Source organism: Meriones unguiculatus, chromosome 11 (assembly GCF_030254825.1).
Source record: "Meriones unguiculatus strain TT.TT164.6M chromosome 11, Bangor_MerUng_6.1, whole genome shotgun sequence".
NCBI classification, from domain to species: domain Eukaryota; kingdom Metazoa; phylum Chordata; class Mammalia; order Rodentia; family Muridae; genus Meriones; species Meriones unguiculatus.
In genome coordinates this window covers 33495229-33509847 of record NC_083359.1, presented here as the reverse complement: position 1 = coordinate 33509847, position 14619 = coordinate 33495229, and the positions used below count along the sequence as shown (strand labels likewise).

Here is a 14619-nt window from a genome sequence, read left to right as displayed (position 1 = left end):
ACCAACTGGAACCAGCCAGAGAAAGAAGTCATTTCTGTCTCTGTCCCTTTCTAGGGGTATGGATCACCCCAGTGGGCCCTGCACTCCCAGCATCTGCAGCCGGGCAAAGGAGGCTGAGCAAGTTCTCTTTTGTGTTCTGCGCTAGCTGGAAAGCCCCATACTCTTATGCGGTCTTGACCTTAGTTTCCTCATCTGTAAAACGAGCAGGTGACATCTTTGGAATTCGGAATGTCTTCCACATCTAAATTATGAAAAACCAAATGAGTTTTTGGTTTTGGAGTCATCCCTACCCCGCCACCACGAAGAATGATTTGGTTTTTTTACTCAGCTCAGTAGTAGATCAACAGGGTCTTAGACTAGCTGGCCCCTGATACAATGAAATGAGGCTATGGGCTCCTGAGGGGAGTTGGGAAGTTCCCATCTGATAAAAGAAATGTGCAAAGAGGTCCTGAGTGGTTGCACTGATGGAAGCAGAGTAGCTAGCATGTCGGGGGTCCTGGATGAACACCAGCTGTGTGTCCAGCAGGCACTAACACATAACTGCTGGGGACAGTAGGTTAGTGCATGAGAGTAGACTCTGGCTGCCTTACCTCATGTCTTGGCTTGGATACTTGCCAAACGTACCAGACTTCTGTGCCTTGGTTTCTTTGTGTGTCTAGCAGGGACACTGCTATTACTTGTTTCCTAGGTATGTTTTGATGAGTCAATGATTTGATCCCCACGAAGCTCTCCGAATCCTTTCTGACACAGGGTATCATTATCTAAGACCCTAAACCTCAAGCAGCTCTTGTTAATTTGAGGGATTTCCGAAATCATGCTGAGTCCAGGAGAAAACATTTGTTTTCACAAGTTGAACAGAGGCTGTGAGTGGTACAAACTGAAAACTTTTTATTTAGAAATGTTGCTTTTCTTTTTTTTTATTTGTCAGATTTCCCTACCTAGATTAAAGCCTTTGGGCAGACAGAATATTCTATTAAAAAAGGAGCCAGTAGGGAAGGATTGAAACAACAAACAAACAAACAAATCAAACAACTACAACAGAAACCTTCCTGGACAAGAATACTTGTGGGCCTTTGATAGAGACCAAAGAAAATGCCAGCACAGGGTAACAACAAGTGAGGAAATGTATTAACACTGAAAGAGCCTTGAAATCCTAAGCTCTTCCTCTAAGTTTGCTATCGCTTGGGGCTTAATAGCTAGGTGACAGATGTTCCATCTCATCTGTAGGCCTCAGAGCTGCTGGGTTAATGATAGGCTGGGCAACCCAGGATGGCAATCTGCAGCCAGCAGCCTTCGGTGAACTCTGACCAGCTGGAGACAGTGGATGCTCTGGAGAAACCCAGAAAAGGAGCCTCCTAGCTCTAGTTTTAGAGCCATGGGACACCGCTCCTTTCTTGTCCAGGACCCTAAGTTTAGAATGCTGTGCTCAGGAAACCATCTCCAGCTGTCCCTGGGTAGAGACTCTCTACTCAGCAGCCACACGCCTCTTTGTTTTAGTTGTTGCCTTTCTTCATGTGACATCCTCTAAATGAGACGCAGTATTTAGGAGCTGGGCTATAAGATCGAGGGTCGGGGAGGGCAGCTTGACAGGGCCCAAATCCTGGCTTCCATGCAGTATGACTTCAGCAATTTGCTTACACTCTCTAGGCCTCCAGTCCTCCACTGTAAAATGGAAACCGTATACAGTTGGAACAATTAAGTGTTCACAAAGAAGATTATAGTACTAGGCCCAGCACACAGTAATAGCAAAATGAATGAGGCGAGTTACAGGGATGGAAAATGGCCATAGAAGAAGGAAAAACAACACAGAAAATTTCTCCTTCTTTCTTTCTTTCTTTCTTTCTTTCTTTCTTTCTTTCTTTCTTTCTTTCTTTCTTTCTTTCTTTCTTTCTTTCTTGTTAAAAATACTTTTTAAAAGATAGAAAGTTTGGTGTATATATGTGACCTCTGCATGTATATGTATGTGTGTCCCCATGTCTTGAGAGTGTCTGAGTACGGGTAGATTTAACTAGAAGAATAAAACTTAAACTAGAGGCTTTGAGCCTGGCCCGGGTAGGTCCTCTGTGTCTTGCTTTGCTGGAACACAGCTTGCAGTACCGCTGGTGCCGCTGGGGGACTCTGCTGGCCTCCACAGCACTCGGTCTAGCTGTCCCCACCTAGGTCAGGGAGAGGCTCATCGCCTTTGACCCCGCCCACCACTTGAATCACTGCACCACTCCCGCTGAACCGGCCTCAGCTCCACCTGCCCATCTGCTGGGTAATTTTCAGCAAAGCCCTGTGACAATTGGGTGACAGGAGAGCCTTGAGGAAGATTTACTTTGAAGACTTGCATATAAGCTGAACTTCTTTTAAAAGACAAAATTACCTTTTGAGAACTCTACGTGGAATTTGCTATTTAAAGAACCTTCTTCCTTGCGGACTGTTTGGAGGAACCGGGAGTAAAGTTCTGCTGTCTCTTTTCTACAGAGTCTAATTAATAAACAAATACACCAGGAGAGGTGGGATACAGTGGAAAGGCCCTTAAGATAAAAGAATCAAAAGTTAAGGATCCTGGCCCTGAATGACCTTGAACCTTTCATGGAAGAATGGGTGGGAACAAACTATTCTGAGTTGCACTCCCATCATTGCTTCTAAGAAATCACAGTTTTAGGACTAGCTCTCAGTGTCTCAACATCCCTTTTTATGTAAGAATGGTATAGACTCAGAGGTGTATGAAATGACATTCCACTCGTCTTCCATGCTCTATAGAACATGCTGTGAGAGTTATTCTTTAAATAAGCCACAGGAGTCTGTCGGAGTGTATGCACAGCCGGGGAGGGTGCCCACCAGCAGACTAGAAGGGGACCATCAGAAAGTCCTTGTGCTTGGTTTACAGGTGTCCTTAACTGTAACAAACTCAGTGGCCTTGACATAAGCTTCTTCCACTGGTAGACAGTATTCTGGTTTGTATATCTGGTGCTGTGATAATAAACCCTGGCCAAAAGCAACTCTGGGTAAAAGGGGTTTATTTGGCTTATACATCCGGGTCACAGTCGATTATTGATGAAAGTCGGGGTAGGCACTCGAGCAGGAGCTGGGGCAGGAGCCACGGCATGAAGCTGCTTACTGGTTTTGTTACTGGTTCTACTCAGCCCGCTTATTTCTACACCCCAGGACCACTGTCCCAGGAGTGGTACCACCCACAGTGAGATGGGCCCTCTTCCATCAATTAGAAATCAAGAATATGCCCCTCAGACGTGCCTGTGGGCAAATCTGATGGAGGCAACACCTCAAAAGCGGTTCCTTCTTCCCATGTGCCTCAAGCTACAGCCAAGAATAGCCATAACAGATGGTAAACAAAGCATTCAAAACTGATTACCCCAGGTGTGCAACTAATGATGATTGGGCAAAACCCTTTCCCTCTCTGTAGGCATGTGTGTGCACACACGTTCATACATGTAATTTTTGTTTCAAAGTGACCTCAGGCTTAAAATACGAGGAATTTACGTAGCCTTTAACCCAGATTCTGCAAATATTAGACACATGAGTTTTAGCATCGTTCTCTCTCTCTCCATATGTGTATGTATGTGTATGCACACAGTCCGCCCTCTACATCTGGGATTTCTACAGATGTGGATCCATCACCTCCTGTAGCCAGGTGGGCTTTCTAGTGAAGGGAGGAGGACGCCAACCCACCTACAAAACCTTCCACTCAAAATTTGTCTTGCCTATCAGAAGTGTAAGAATAAAGATGGAGCAGCGATTGACAGAATGGCAAACCAATGACTAGGCCAACCTGAGTCCCACCATGGAAGAGAGCCAGCCCCTGACTCTACTGATGATACTTGGCTCTGCTTGCGGACGAGAGCTTAGCATAACTGTCTTCTGAAAGGCTTCATTCAGCAGCTGATGGAAACAGATTCAGAGACCCATAGCCAAACATTAGGCATTGCTCAGGGAGTCTTGTGGAAGAATTGGGGGAAAGGAATGAGGGGACTGCAAGGATCAAGGACACTACAAGGAGACCAATAGAGTCAACTAACCTGGGCTCATGGCGGCTCACAGAGACAGAACCACCAATCAAAGAGCATGCTAGGTCCCTAGCTGGACCCAGGTCCCCTACATATATGTAGCAGATACACACTTGGTCATCATGTGGGTCCCCTAACAAATGGAGAAGGGGCTGTCTCTGATTCTGCTGTCTGCCTTTGGATCCCTTTTCCCTACTTGTGCTGGTTCACCTGTCCTCCACGGGAGAGGATGCACTTAGTCCTGCTGTGGCTTGATGTACCAGGGTGGGTTGGTATCTATGTGCCCGCCCCACCCCCTTCTCAGAGAAGGGGCGAGAAGAATGAGGAGAGGAAGTGCATGAGAGTGGGACTGTGGGGAGAGGTGGTAGGGGCTGTGATCTGGCTCTCAAGTGATTAAAGAAATTAATTAATGAAAAAAAGAAATAGAGATCAAACCACCTGAAAAGAATTCTATCTGTACTAAACACATGCATTAAACACCTTTTCCTTGTGATTCCCAGAACAGTACATTGAAAGGTGATCTAATATACAGGGGAGGGTGTTCCTAGGTTATGCAAATAGTGCAACATTTTATATAAGGACCTTGGAGACCTTTAGACTTTTGGTATCTGGAGAAGACTAAACCAGCTCTCCCAAGACACAACATGAAAATATGACAGTGTGTGTGTGTGTGTGTGTGTGTGTGTGTACGCACGCGCATGCACATGTGCATGTGTATGCGTGTGATTGTAACTTTCTTCCTTAAAACCATTGAGAATCAGTTAAAAATAAAACCATCCTTTGGATACTTCCATGTTTATCTTAAATCAGGGATCGTCTTCTTGAGAACCACAGTGCAGCCATCAAACCCAGAGAACAAACCTTGCTACCATGCAACGTTTAGTCCACAGGTCTTATTCTAATTCGCCAGTGCTTACAACCATGTTCCTTATAGCTAAAGAAAGTATCTTTCTACTAGTTATATAAAAGATCATGAAAGTGGGTATATTAAGAGTTGCAGTTTTAAAAACAATAAAAGAGGGGAGGAAAGATATGGAAACTATGAATTGCTACAGCTTGCATGGGGACCCATCTAATTAACCACATGGCTGCGGGCAGGCGGCAGTACAAGAACATAGCCAGATCCCGTGGAGAGGCAGGTAGGGAGGGAACAGTAACAACCACGACTCCATCTCCATGTACAGAATGGGTAACCTCACACAAAGACGCTCAGAGGTCTCAAGGAGGCTCTCCAGTGCTGATCAGTCTCAGATGCGAACCTCAGCATCAGGAATTTCCAGCCCTGTGCCTCTGATCTGGTCACCACCCTTCTCTGATTCCATCTCCCCATCTGAATAACAGATTTCTGAGGATTCAGCCCATAACATATTGTAGACACGTTGGTGTTTCTGCATCTTTCTATCCTGTCTGTCACAGCATTCCCTTAAATCAGCTAGAACTGGAATCTCAGACTTGAAGGCTAAACTTGCAATGGTATCATTTCCTATACAGACTGCCCAGAGTATGCACAATTAATAAAAGAGGCCCAAGGGCTGGACTGGGGCTTCATGAAGCCACAGCCATTTTCCAGATCAGCTGAAATCAATGCATAACAAACAGCTAGTATGCTTGCAGCCTGGCAGGGGCAGTGCATAGGTCATGCATATTAAGATATGAGGGCCAGAGCAATCAAAGCTACAAGTCTGCTGGTTCCAAATGGCTCCAGCTGCTTCTCAGGCGAGCAGCTCTGTGCACCTGCCGGAGTGAAGGGAAGCCAGACTTGACTTATTTAACAATGATGAATGAACATCCTAAGCATTTGGCCGGGTCATCTTATACTCAAGCAATAAATATTTCTCAAGCATTTACTATGCTACTAGATAAACTCCGGGCCACACAGAGCTGGGATGAATGTCATATTCTCACCCCATATTCCAACAGCACTGATAGTCTGAAGTTCAGGGTCCTATGGCCTTCCTTTTGGACTCAGCTGGAGACCTCCAGAGGAGAGAGGTGATGGAGCATCCTGTGATCATCCCTGAAAAGCGGGCATGGTGGCCATTTTCCCCAAGACGCAGATGGCCGAGATCCTACGGTTCTGGATAGCAGCCACCCTCCCGCCCCCAGCAGCCTACTAGCGAGATTTGTGGTGTTTTTGAGGTAACACTCTGATGAGCAACTTTATACCATCATCAGCTCTATCACTCCATGGACGATTGCGCATGTAAATGTGGAAACTACTGCTTACTTCTGAGACGCATCCCTAAAATTTCAACCAGTTAAATAAGACTGATGTTGAGGCAGAACGACAGCCTTCCACAACTGCACTAGGACTAATCATTTCAGAACGTGTTACCATAACTCATTTATGGAAACGGGGAAGTTATTCCCCAAACAAGTGATAAAGGGAACGGACTCGCCGTTATAGCAGGGAAACGAAGCCTCGTGTTAATACTTCCTAACCTCCCTGAGCTCTGGAGGCGCCTCCACATAAATCCACCTTGCAGATTATTCTGCCTCACATATTTTTATCTATTGCAAATAAAGTTGAATTCAGAAGATTGCCTCAGTCATTACATTTCGTTTCCATTTATTTGGGCCTCAGAGCAACCACCCGAGGCTTCCGTTTAACCAACAGGTAACTAAAGAGATCCTGTAAGGACCTTAGATTAGCGGCTAAGAAACACAGCTGGTCTGGGATGTCATCAGCCTCAACCAGCCTTCACCCTGTCACCAGATGGCTATTCTCAGGAGGGGATTCCCAGAGGGAGAGAGCCCACTCCTGTGAAGGGATTCATAACACTTCGCTGCAATGATTATTCTTATAAAATCCTTCAGGTCTAGGGACAGTATATGGTCTTTGTGTATTGCCTAAGACAAAACACCGTCAATTCCTCACTGATCCTAGTCAAATATTGCTCCTCTGACCCTTCAGTGAGCTCCCTTTGCCCCGCTTGGTTTATTAGTATTGTTAATGTAGCTTAATATACAGAGTAGCCACTGCTCGGCCCACAGTCTCCTGATAGCCTGGTGCTTTCCCCACTGTTCAGATGGGAAAACCAGGGTTTATGGAAGTTAGGTGACTTGCATAAGGCCCTACAGCCCTTCAGTGGTCCAGCTGGGATTAAACACCCCTGCTTGGTGGACTCAAAAGCCCATACATCTAACCAATAGGTAGATTGCATTTCAGAGGCCATGCTATATGTCCTGAGGAGCTCCAGAAGAGAAGCTCCAGAAGGAGAAGGGGTGTGTCATCTCCGAGAAAGAAGGGTAGCCAATGAGAGAAAAGGCAAATTCACCATATAGGGAAAAAAAATGATTGGATCATTTGTATGTATGTCATGCCGGAGTGATGCCAGGAAGAACAAACTGTATGACTTAGTGCTGGGTCAGAAACCCATCTTTGTGACACATTTCGTCGGTACCCAGCTGTAAATTGGTAGGTAGAACAACCACTCTAAAAATGACAGGAATTGCATCAACTTATGCTGCTGGTGTATTTGCTAACAGATACGTTATAAGGTGTTGTTTGACCCCTTGTCCTTCTGGGAACATCACCAAGTTTGGAAAAGTCCCATGCCGAGAAGTGATCATTTGAAACCTCGAGCTGTGTGCATTGAGAAACTGAGTGACAGGAGCCAGAGGAAGAATTACCAACCTCCCTGTGAATCTGGCTCCTAGTACCATGCATTAAGCCAACGAGTAAAAATCATTATGAAGTTTTTGCTGAAAGGGCAAGTGTAGAAAAACATGTTTCTAAACAGAATAACAGTCTTTGCCATTTTTTCCAACTTGCATACCATCTGGAAATTCTGATTTTTTTTTCCAAGGGTAGGAAAGAAATGTGCTTCAGGCACAAATAAATGTTTACAGCTGAGTTATAAACCGAGAATGGTAGGGCTTAAAACAGGCAGGCTGGCGGTGATGGAGCTCAAAGCTGCAGGAGACAAATAATGCTTGGGGATCTGGCCAGCCTGTCTTACACATTGGCCCCCCTGAAAGGGGAAGTCTTGCTCCCCACTGACCTCCTCCAGTAAATGTGTGGGACCAAAGCCTCACCTGGGACTTGAGTTAATTCTCAGAAGACAAAGGAAGGGAGATGAAGTAACATTATTTTCTGTCTTGCCATTCTAAAAGCAGCCTTCCCTTTTGGGCTTCTCAGCATTCACAGGAAGTAGCATCCTGTGGAGATGGATTAAATGGACCAACCGAGCAAAGTGATGATGATGTTAATGATGTCAGAGATTCATAGATTGCTTGTCAAGTGCATGGTATCACAACAGTGTTTGGCAAGGGTTATCTCATGTATGCTGGACTGCAGTCTTGTGAAGCTTGTGCCATTCCACAAGCTGATGGCTGGGAATAGATAAACGACCTGAATAAGCAAAGTCAACTCATCAATGTAGGGTTGGAGCTGGGGTTTGTGCCCAGCCAGATCAGTGCCAGTATGCTATACTGATTTACAGGATTTTTCAAGAAAATTCATGCAGAGCACTTAACCAGTGCTTGATGAGGAAAAAGAAACAGAGGTTCTGGGACCTTGGAATTCCCTATTTTGGGTACAGAAAAAGTTCCAGAGAGGTAGAAATGAGTTTGAAAAATGATATGGGAAAATCATCACCTTTTCTTACCAAGGGGTAAAATTGCAAATACTTTTTGTCTCTGTAGGCTATGCAGTCTGCTGTACCTGTTTGCCTCCACGGTCTGATAGGCATGGCTATGCACCAATAGAAGCCATCATCACAATGAGTGGTCAGCCAGATTTGGCCCACGAGATATAGTTTGCTAACCCCAGTGACACAGAGGACACTGGGAAAGCAAAATGACTGATGGATTTTGAGAACGATCCATGAAATTCTACTTGAGAGCATATTCTTTCTTAAGATCAGTGAACAGACCCAGAGCCAGTGACGTGCCCTGGCAAAGCTCCTGTGTACCTTGTTTCTGGGCCCAGGCAATCAAGCTGGATCCCTTTATGCTATCTGACCAGGTCAGAATACTGTATCGAATCTTCATTCTCAAGGCTTATCTAATCTCACATCTATAGAAAAAGCACTCTGTGTCCCTCTAATGAAGATGTATGAGTTCATTCCTTTGAACATAGAAATACACACAAGACGGTGAGTGATTCTGGCAGTCCACGTGCACCTTCTTCTCAATGTGAAACCCAAGACCATCCACGGTAAGGTTTAATTGAAAGAGAGTGTGTGTTTTTTTTTGGGGGGGGGTTGGGCAGGAGGGAACGAACCAGGAACAACAGTAAATGGATAAGGAAGGGAAAGACACAGCCTCAGGAACACATTCTCCGGACTAATGAATAGAGAGCTGTGTTTCCACGACCGTAGCAGAGCGTGGAGGCTGTCCTGTCCATTAGACTCCTTCCCAAACCTGTACAATGTAAACACTCCTGAAGACCAACTAATGAAATCTCTATCGATAGACCATCTTAGATGGGACTCCCATGCTCATGTTTTGCTTACATTTTAATTTGCTCCTGCTGGATACTTACCCAGTAATTGCTTAATAAGATTAACCTCCCTAGCAATGTGTGGTGAATCTTGATTAAAACATCGGAGTGAAGGATTATCCTATACCACAAAAAATTGAGGGGGTGTTATTTAATTAACTTATTGCCAATATGTCTTGATTGTCTCTTTGAAACAGTGGGAAAGTGGTCGATGGGAATTGATTTGGGTTATCTAAATGTATAGAATTGGTGAGTGAGGAATGGAGAGGTCACCAGGTCTAGAAATTCAAATCTCAAGTCACTCAAGGACATTAACAAATTTCTTTGTCATTTTACAAGACTTCTTTTCAGCTCAAAGAGGCAAATCCGGTATCCTCAGTCATGACCAGAGTACTGTTTAGGTATTTGGAAAGAAAAGATATTGAGTTTTATTTCATTTTAAGACAACTTTGAAATTTTACCCTTTTTATAAAGACCAGTGGGCAAAATCCACAGGACAAGGCTTTGGCAAACAGCCTCCCTTTCCTATAACCCATTTGGAAAATATCAGAACCAGTGGTGGTTACACAAGCTGGATTCTGATTTTTCAAGCACGCTTCACAGGAAAGGTGAAGACTCCGGTCCCTCCAAGTCACAATGAAAAGGGTGTCCTCACTGGTTACCAGAGCGGAAGTTCTCAACGTATGTGTCACGACCCCCCTGAGAAACCTCTAGATCCAAAAATATTTACAGAACGATCCATAACAGTAGCAAAAATACAGTTATGAGGTAACAATGGAAATAATTTTCGGTTAGGGGGGGTCACCACAACATGAGTTGCTGTATTAAAGGGTCGCCTCGATAGGTTGGCTGAGGACCACTGCCTTAGAGACACGTATTCCTAAGGCTTGTTCTCGGAGGGGATTTTTCCTCAGTTGTCCAACTGTGATGGCGTGGGATGTTAAAGGGGAGCGGGGCTGATGAGTGTAGCATAAAGACAAATAGGAAGGGGGCTATTTTCATTTCCTGGGGACCTGTGGAGATCACTGGGTTCCAAGGTTGAAGGCTACTATTTTAAAAGCATCCATGGACAACATCAGAACACTTCTATCTCCACATCCCTTGCCTGATGGGATAATTTGCATCCTCACTTTCAAATGTGCATTCCAAAATGTGTCTGGAAGGATGGGGTTGTTGACTGTGGACTAAGGGACAGTAATGGGTAAATGTAGCAGAGACTCCCTGAAGCGGTTGGTAGGCTGTGCTGAGGTAATTCTTCATGACAGGGGTCTGGCTGTAGGTCATTTAACAGCACCCCCGCCCTTAATCCACTACTTACACCTCTTCCAATTGTGACAGTAACAAACAAACAAAGAAACAAACAAACTCCAAAACTCTTTTCAGTCTTTGCCAAATGTCTCCCATGGGACAGAAATGAGAGCCACTGTTATAAAGGAAAAGGGAAGGAGTCAGGTCAAGTACTGGAGGTGAGCAGACTTCAAGCCTGAGAGCAATAAATTTGGCTCTGGGCTTTGTGGTATGTCAAATCAGAACATAGTCAGTTAGAGCAGAATATAGTCTTTATTTTGAGATCTAGTTTTACCTACTCAATAATGGAAAGCATATCATTTCCTCCTCAGATAAAACTTTTTCATGCTTACTTAAAGGTAATTTAGTGCTATGATTATGACAGATGGGAACAGTGATTCTGAAAGACTGGATAAAAAGGCAGAAGAGTCATATCCGAAGGTGTAGGACAGCCCTGGGGAGAAAGATTTAAGGACCATCGGCATATTAGGGAGAGTAACACACTCCCGAAGGCTGAGGAATTCTGGAGTCTTCTCAGCAGAGAGCACAAGATACAAGAAGAGCCAACATGCTGTCCAAAGAGGCACAGTGCACAGACCTGAATTCAAGTTTGTACCCGCCTTCGTTCCTTTGGATCAGCTTCTAGGATATTCTGGGCCTGAATTTCTCAGACACGAGTTTCCTGCTTTTGGAGCTGAAGTTATGCTATACTATGCTGGGCATGAGATAGATACTTAGGAAAGGTCCCTTCCTTTTTCTTTGAAATATTCCTGTGGTGTAGTCTAAAAAATAGTGGTGTGTGTGTGTGTGTGTGTGTTTGTGTTTAATGGTGACTAAGAAAGAGACTGAAAAAATTCTGTTTAGAGAAGCCCTTTCCATACACTCTCACCCTTATGTGATTTCCATCCCGAATTACTCAAACGCCATCAAATTGCCAAATGCCAGCCCCTCCTAGCTGTGTCATTGGCTGCTCTTGTCTTTTAATTGCTCCTGTCCCCACCTCCCCATGGTTCTGTTTTTCTCTCCTCTTTTTTAGCACTTTGTTAGCACCTATTTTTCTCCCCTACAAGAATACAGTCTCCTGATTGACTCAATGAACATTTCTATTGTCCTCCTCAGTGTTCTGAAAAGGGAAGCTTTGTTGCCGAGTTGTCAAAACTCCTTTCTAATTCTTCCCCAAAGCAGAACAGCTCTGTCTCTTTCATGGCAAGCCAGGCGAGTCAGCTCCCCAGGGAGGCTATATCTCTCCTCGTGGGAGAGGGACCCAGGATAGCGGCATGTACTGCCAGCTGCTTCCTCCTGCCTTTTGATTAGGCAGGTTTTTGCTGCTGCTGCTGCTGCTGCTGCTGCTGCTGCTGTTGCTCCTCCAGCTGCTGCTGTTACTGCTGCTTCTGCTCAGGCTTTGGGATGCTTTCAGGCATGCTACATTGCGCCAGTTGCTGTAGATAGCATAGGTATGCACACCGCTTGGAGCAGGCACTGTGCCAGATCCAAGTGACTTCAGCCAAATACAGCTAACAGACAGGAACAGCAAACAGCTTTTAAATGAGGGCATCTATGAAAGGCAGTCGTTTTGGTTTTTTTTTTTTTTTTCTTTTTCTTTCCATTTCTCTTTCCTCTCTCTCTCTCTCTCTCTTTTTTTTTTCATGCCTTCCAAGATCTGGATTAAAAGAAAAAAAAAAAAAGCCTAAAGCAGCTGGTAATAGCCTTGAATTTTCCTGTGACCTCAGTAGGGCAAGCAGCAGCTGTAACCTCACCTTTGCCTCCAGAGGGCATTGTTGCCACATCATCGTTTCCTGGTAAGCCGGTCCTTACGCCATTGTTAAAGGTGTGTCCATCTGCCGGCTGGAGTTGCCAATTGAGTCCGAGCAGATGCATTGCTGCAGGAGAGACAAAGTAATGAAAATATGAATAGATAATTCAGCAATGCAAATGTCAAGGGGGAGGGCCAGGTGCCTTTTTCCAAGCGGTTGCCTTTTAAGGAAACTGCAGTTCAAAAAATGGCTTGCCCCAGGCCTCAAGGATTAGCTAAAATACAGAAAGTGGCAATCCAGGAGCTTCGGTCTCTTTCGCTTTGTAGCAGTTCCCAGCCTCAGGGGCAGCACCCCTTGTGAGAAGCGGAAGAGAGAGAGAGTCTGAATTTAGGTCCGATCTTTCAGGACGGGGGTTACTCCTCACTTCCCTGCCTGTCCACACACCTGACGTGAGTGCTTTTCAGCAGGTGCACCGACAAAGGCTGGGTTCATCCAGCTGCTCAAAATGTGAGTCAAGTTCAAAAACAAGGCTGCGCTGCTCCCATTTGACAGGCCCTGAAATGCCAACACAGCCAGAGGGACTTGTGACCGCACTGGTCTGCTTAGAAGGATGCCTATCTGGCTGTGCCAAACTTTGAAAAAAAAATTATTTTTTCTTTCTTTCTCTCTTCATGACGAGTGCGTATCTTTTAGCACATTGTGAAAATGCTTAAGACAGGTGTGTGTTCGTGTACCTATGTGAATAGTGGTAGAGCCTATTCCAGAACAAACCAAACCAAACACAGTATTATTCATCCCCCCCCCCAAGTATAGAATGAGACAGAGATGGGATGCCCAGAAGCACTTGCTCTCAGGAGACAAGCATGTTTTCAGAGGTTGATTTCCATCTGTGCCTCAGCCTCCAGGCAGCCTTCTGGGCTTGTTCCTTAGCTTGTGCAGTTAGTTTAGAAAACTCAACGTACCGTTCATTCCCCCGTGGATCCTGGTTTTACTGTTACTGAGGGGACAGAAACACCCGTGTTCCTCCCAAGCCCTCTTCTAAGAAACGCTTCATTTGTAAATAAATAAGGAATCCACCCACCTATATATTTCCCCCGCAAACAATGACTGTGCCCCCCTCCCACCCCTCCCAGTCTGTCTGGCATTTCAGTGGGCACAGGTTGACGATGCCTGTTGCCACATTCGCAGCTCGGCAGGAGAGAAAGGGTTGTTGACAGGAAAGTTCTGAGTTTGATGCGGGGAGGGGAGAAACAATTAACCACAGGAAACACAATTAACAATGCTTAGGAAATTGTTCACATGGCAATTAATTCTGCATGCCTACCACCACTTAAAGTCGGGCTGCATTCTATTAAGGTTAAAAACCTATCTTCACACAATACAGCTCAGATTGATGGCTGCAGATTAAGGTGGCAAGGTACCCGCGAGAGCATGTGTCTGCTTCTCTCTCACAGGCTTCTCCACCTCAAAACCACATTATCCGTCTCCGCATTTCCATGAGGTACAAGGCCCACGGTTGCAACTTTCCCAGATGATAAATACTAATAAGAATAAGTGACATTTACTGTACTCTTTCCGTCGAGGTAACACCTAATTTTCTCCTGCAGTTTATCTGTTATATGTAGGTCACTTACTTGAAGAGACCAGATTCTATTGCCTCAAATAATGACATATTTTCACCATACAGAGGTCAGGAAATGAGAAGTAATCGTGGTTGCTTCAGGATAACGATAGCTTCTGATTTGTAATTACCAGGTGAAGGGAGCCAAGGAATTAGCTGTTTTAAAATGATTTAAAAAAAAAACAAAACCCGATACCATTGGGTTATCGGAGCTTGCCTGGAGCCAGCTGCTGAGGCGCCAAAGAAGCGGCTCTTTGGAGGAGGGTCCCCGAGTGCAGAGACAGATGCTGCCACCATGCATCATAGATGCAGCTGGGGCCCCAGCCTAACAAAGCTTTGATGCTCATGTCTATGAAAAAGCAATGGGCCCTGGCAGGCAAAGACGACAACCTCCCCAGTGCCCTACCCCCGTGAAACTGCTCTTCAGAACTGCCTCCCCTCTCACACTGCTCAGGCTTGTCACTCCAAGGCACAGGGTATATTGCCACCGTCAGCTTCAGA

The 14619-nt window shown here is 45.2% G+C and overlaps 1 protein-coding gene across 15 annotated transcripts in view; it reads right to left on the bottom strand.

Annotated features, from left to right (window-relative positions):
- Nucleotides 1-14619, bottom strand: part of Tenm2 (teneurin transmembrane protein 2) — a 1501569-nt gene that overhangs the window by 193513 nt on the left and 1293437 nt on the right. For 14 of the 15 annotated variants that reach the window (XM_060363849.1, XM_060363848.1, XM_060363851.1 and 11 more), the window contains one exon: nucleotides 12501-12623. The exons of the other annotated variant lie outside the window; for it this stretch is intronic. In XM_060363849.1, the coding sequence (XP_060219832.1) occupies nucleotides 12501-12623 (123 nt within the window). The remainder of the gene's footprint in view (nucleotides 1-12500; nucleotides 12624-14619) is intronic. 15 annotated transcript variants of the gene reach the window in all.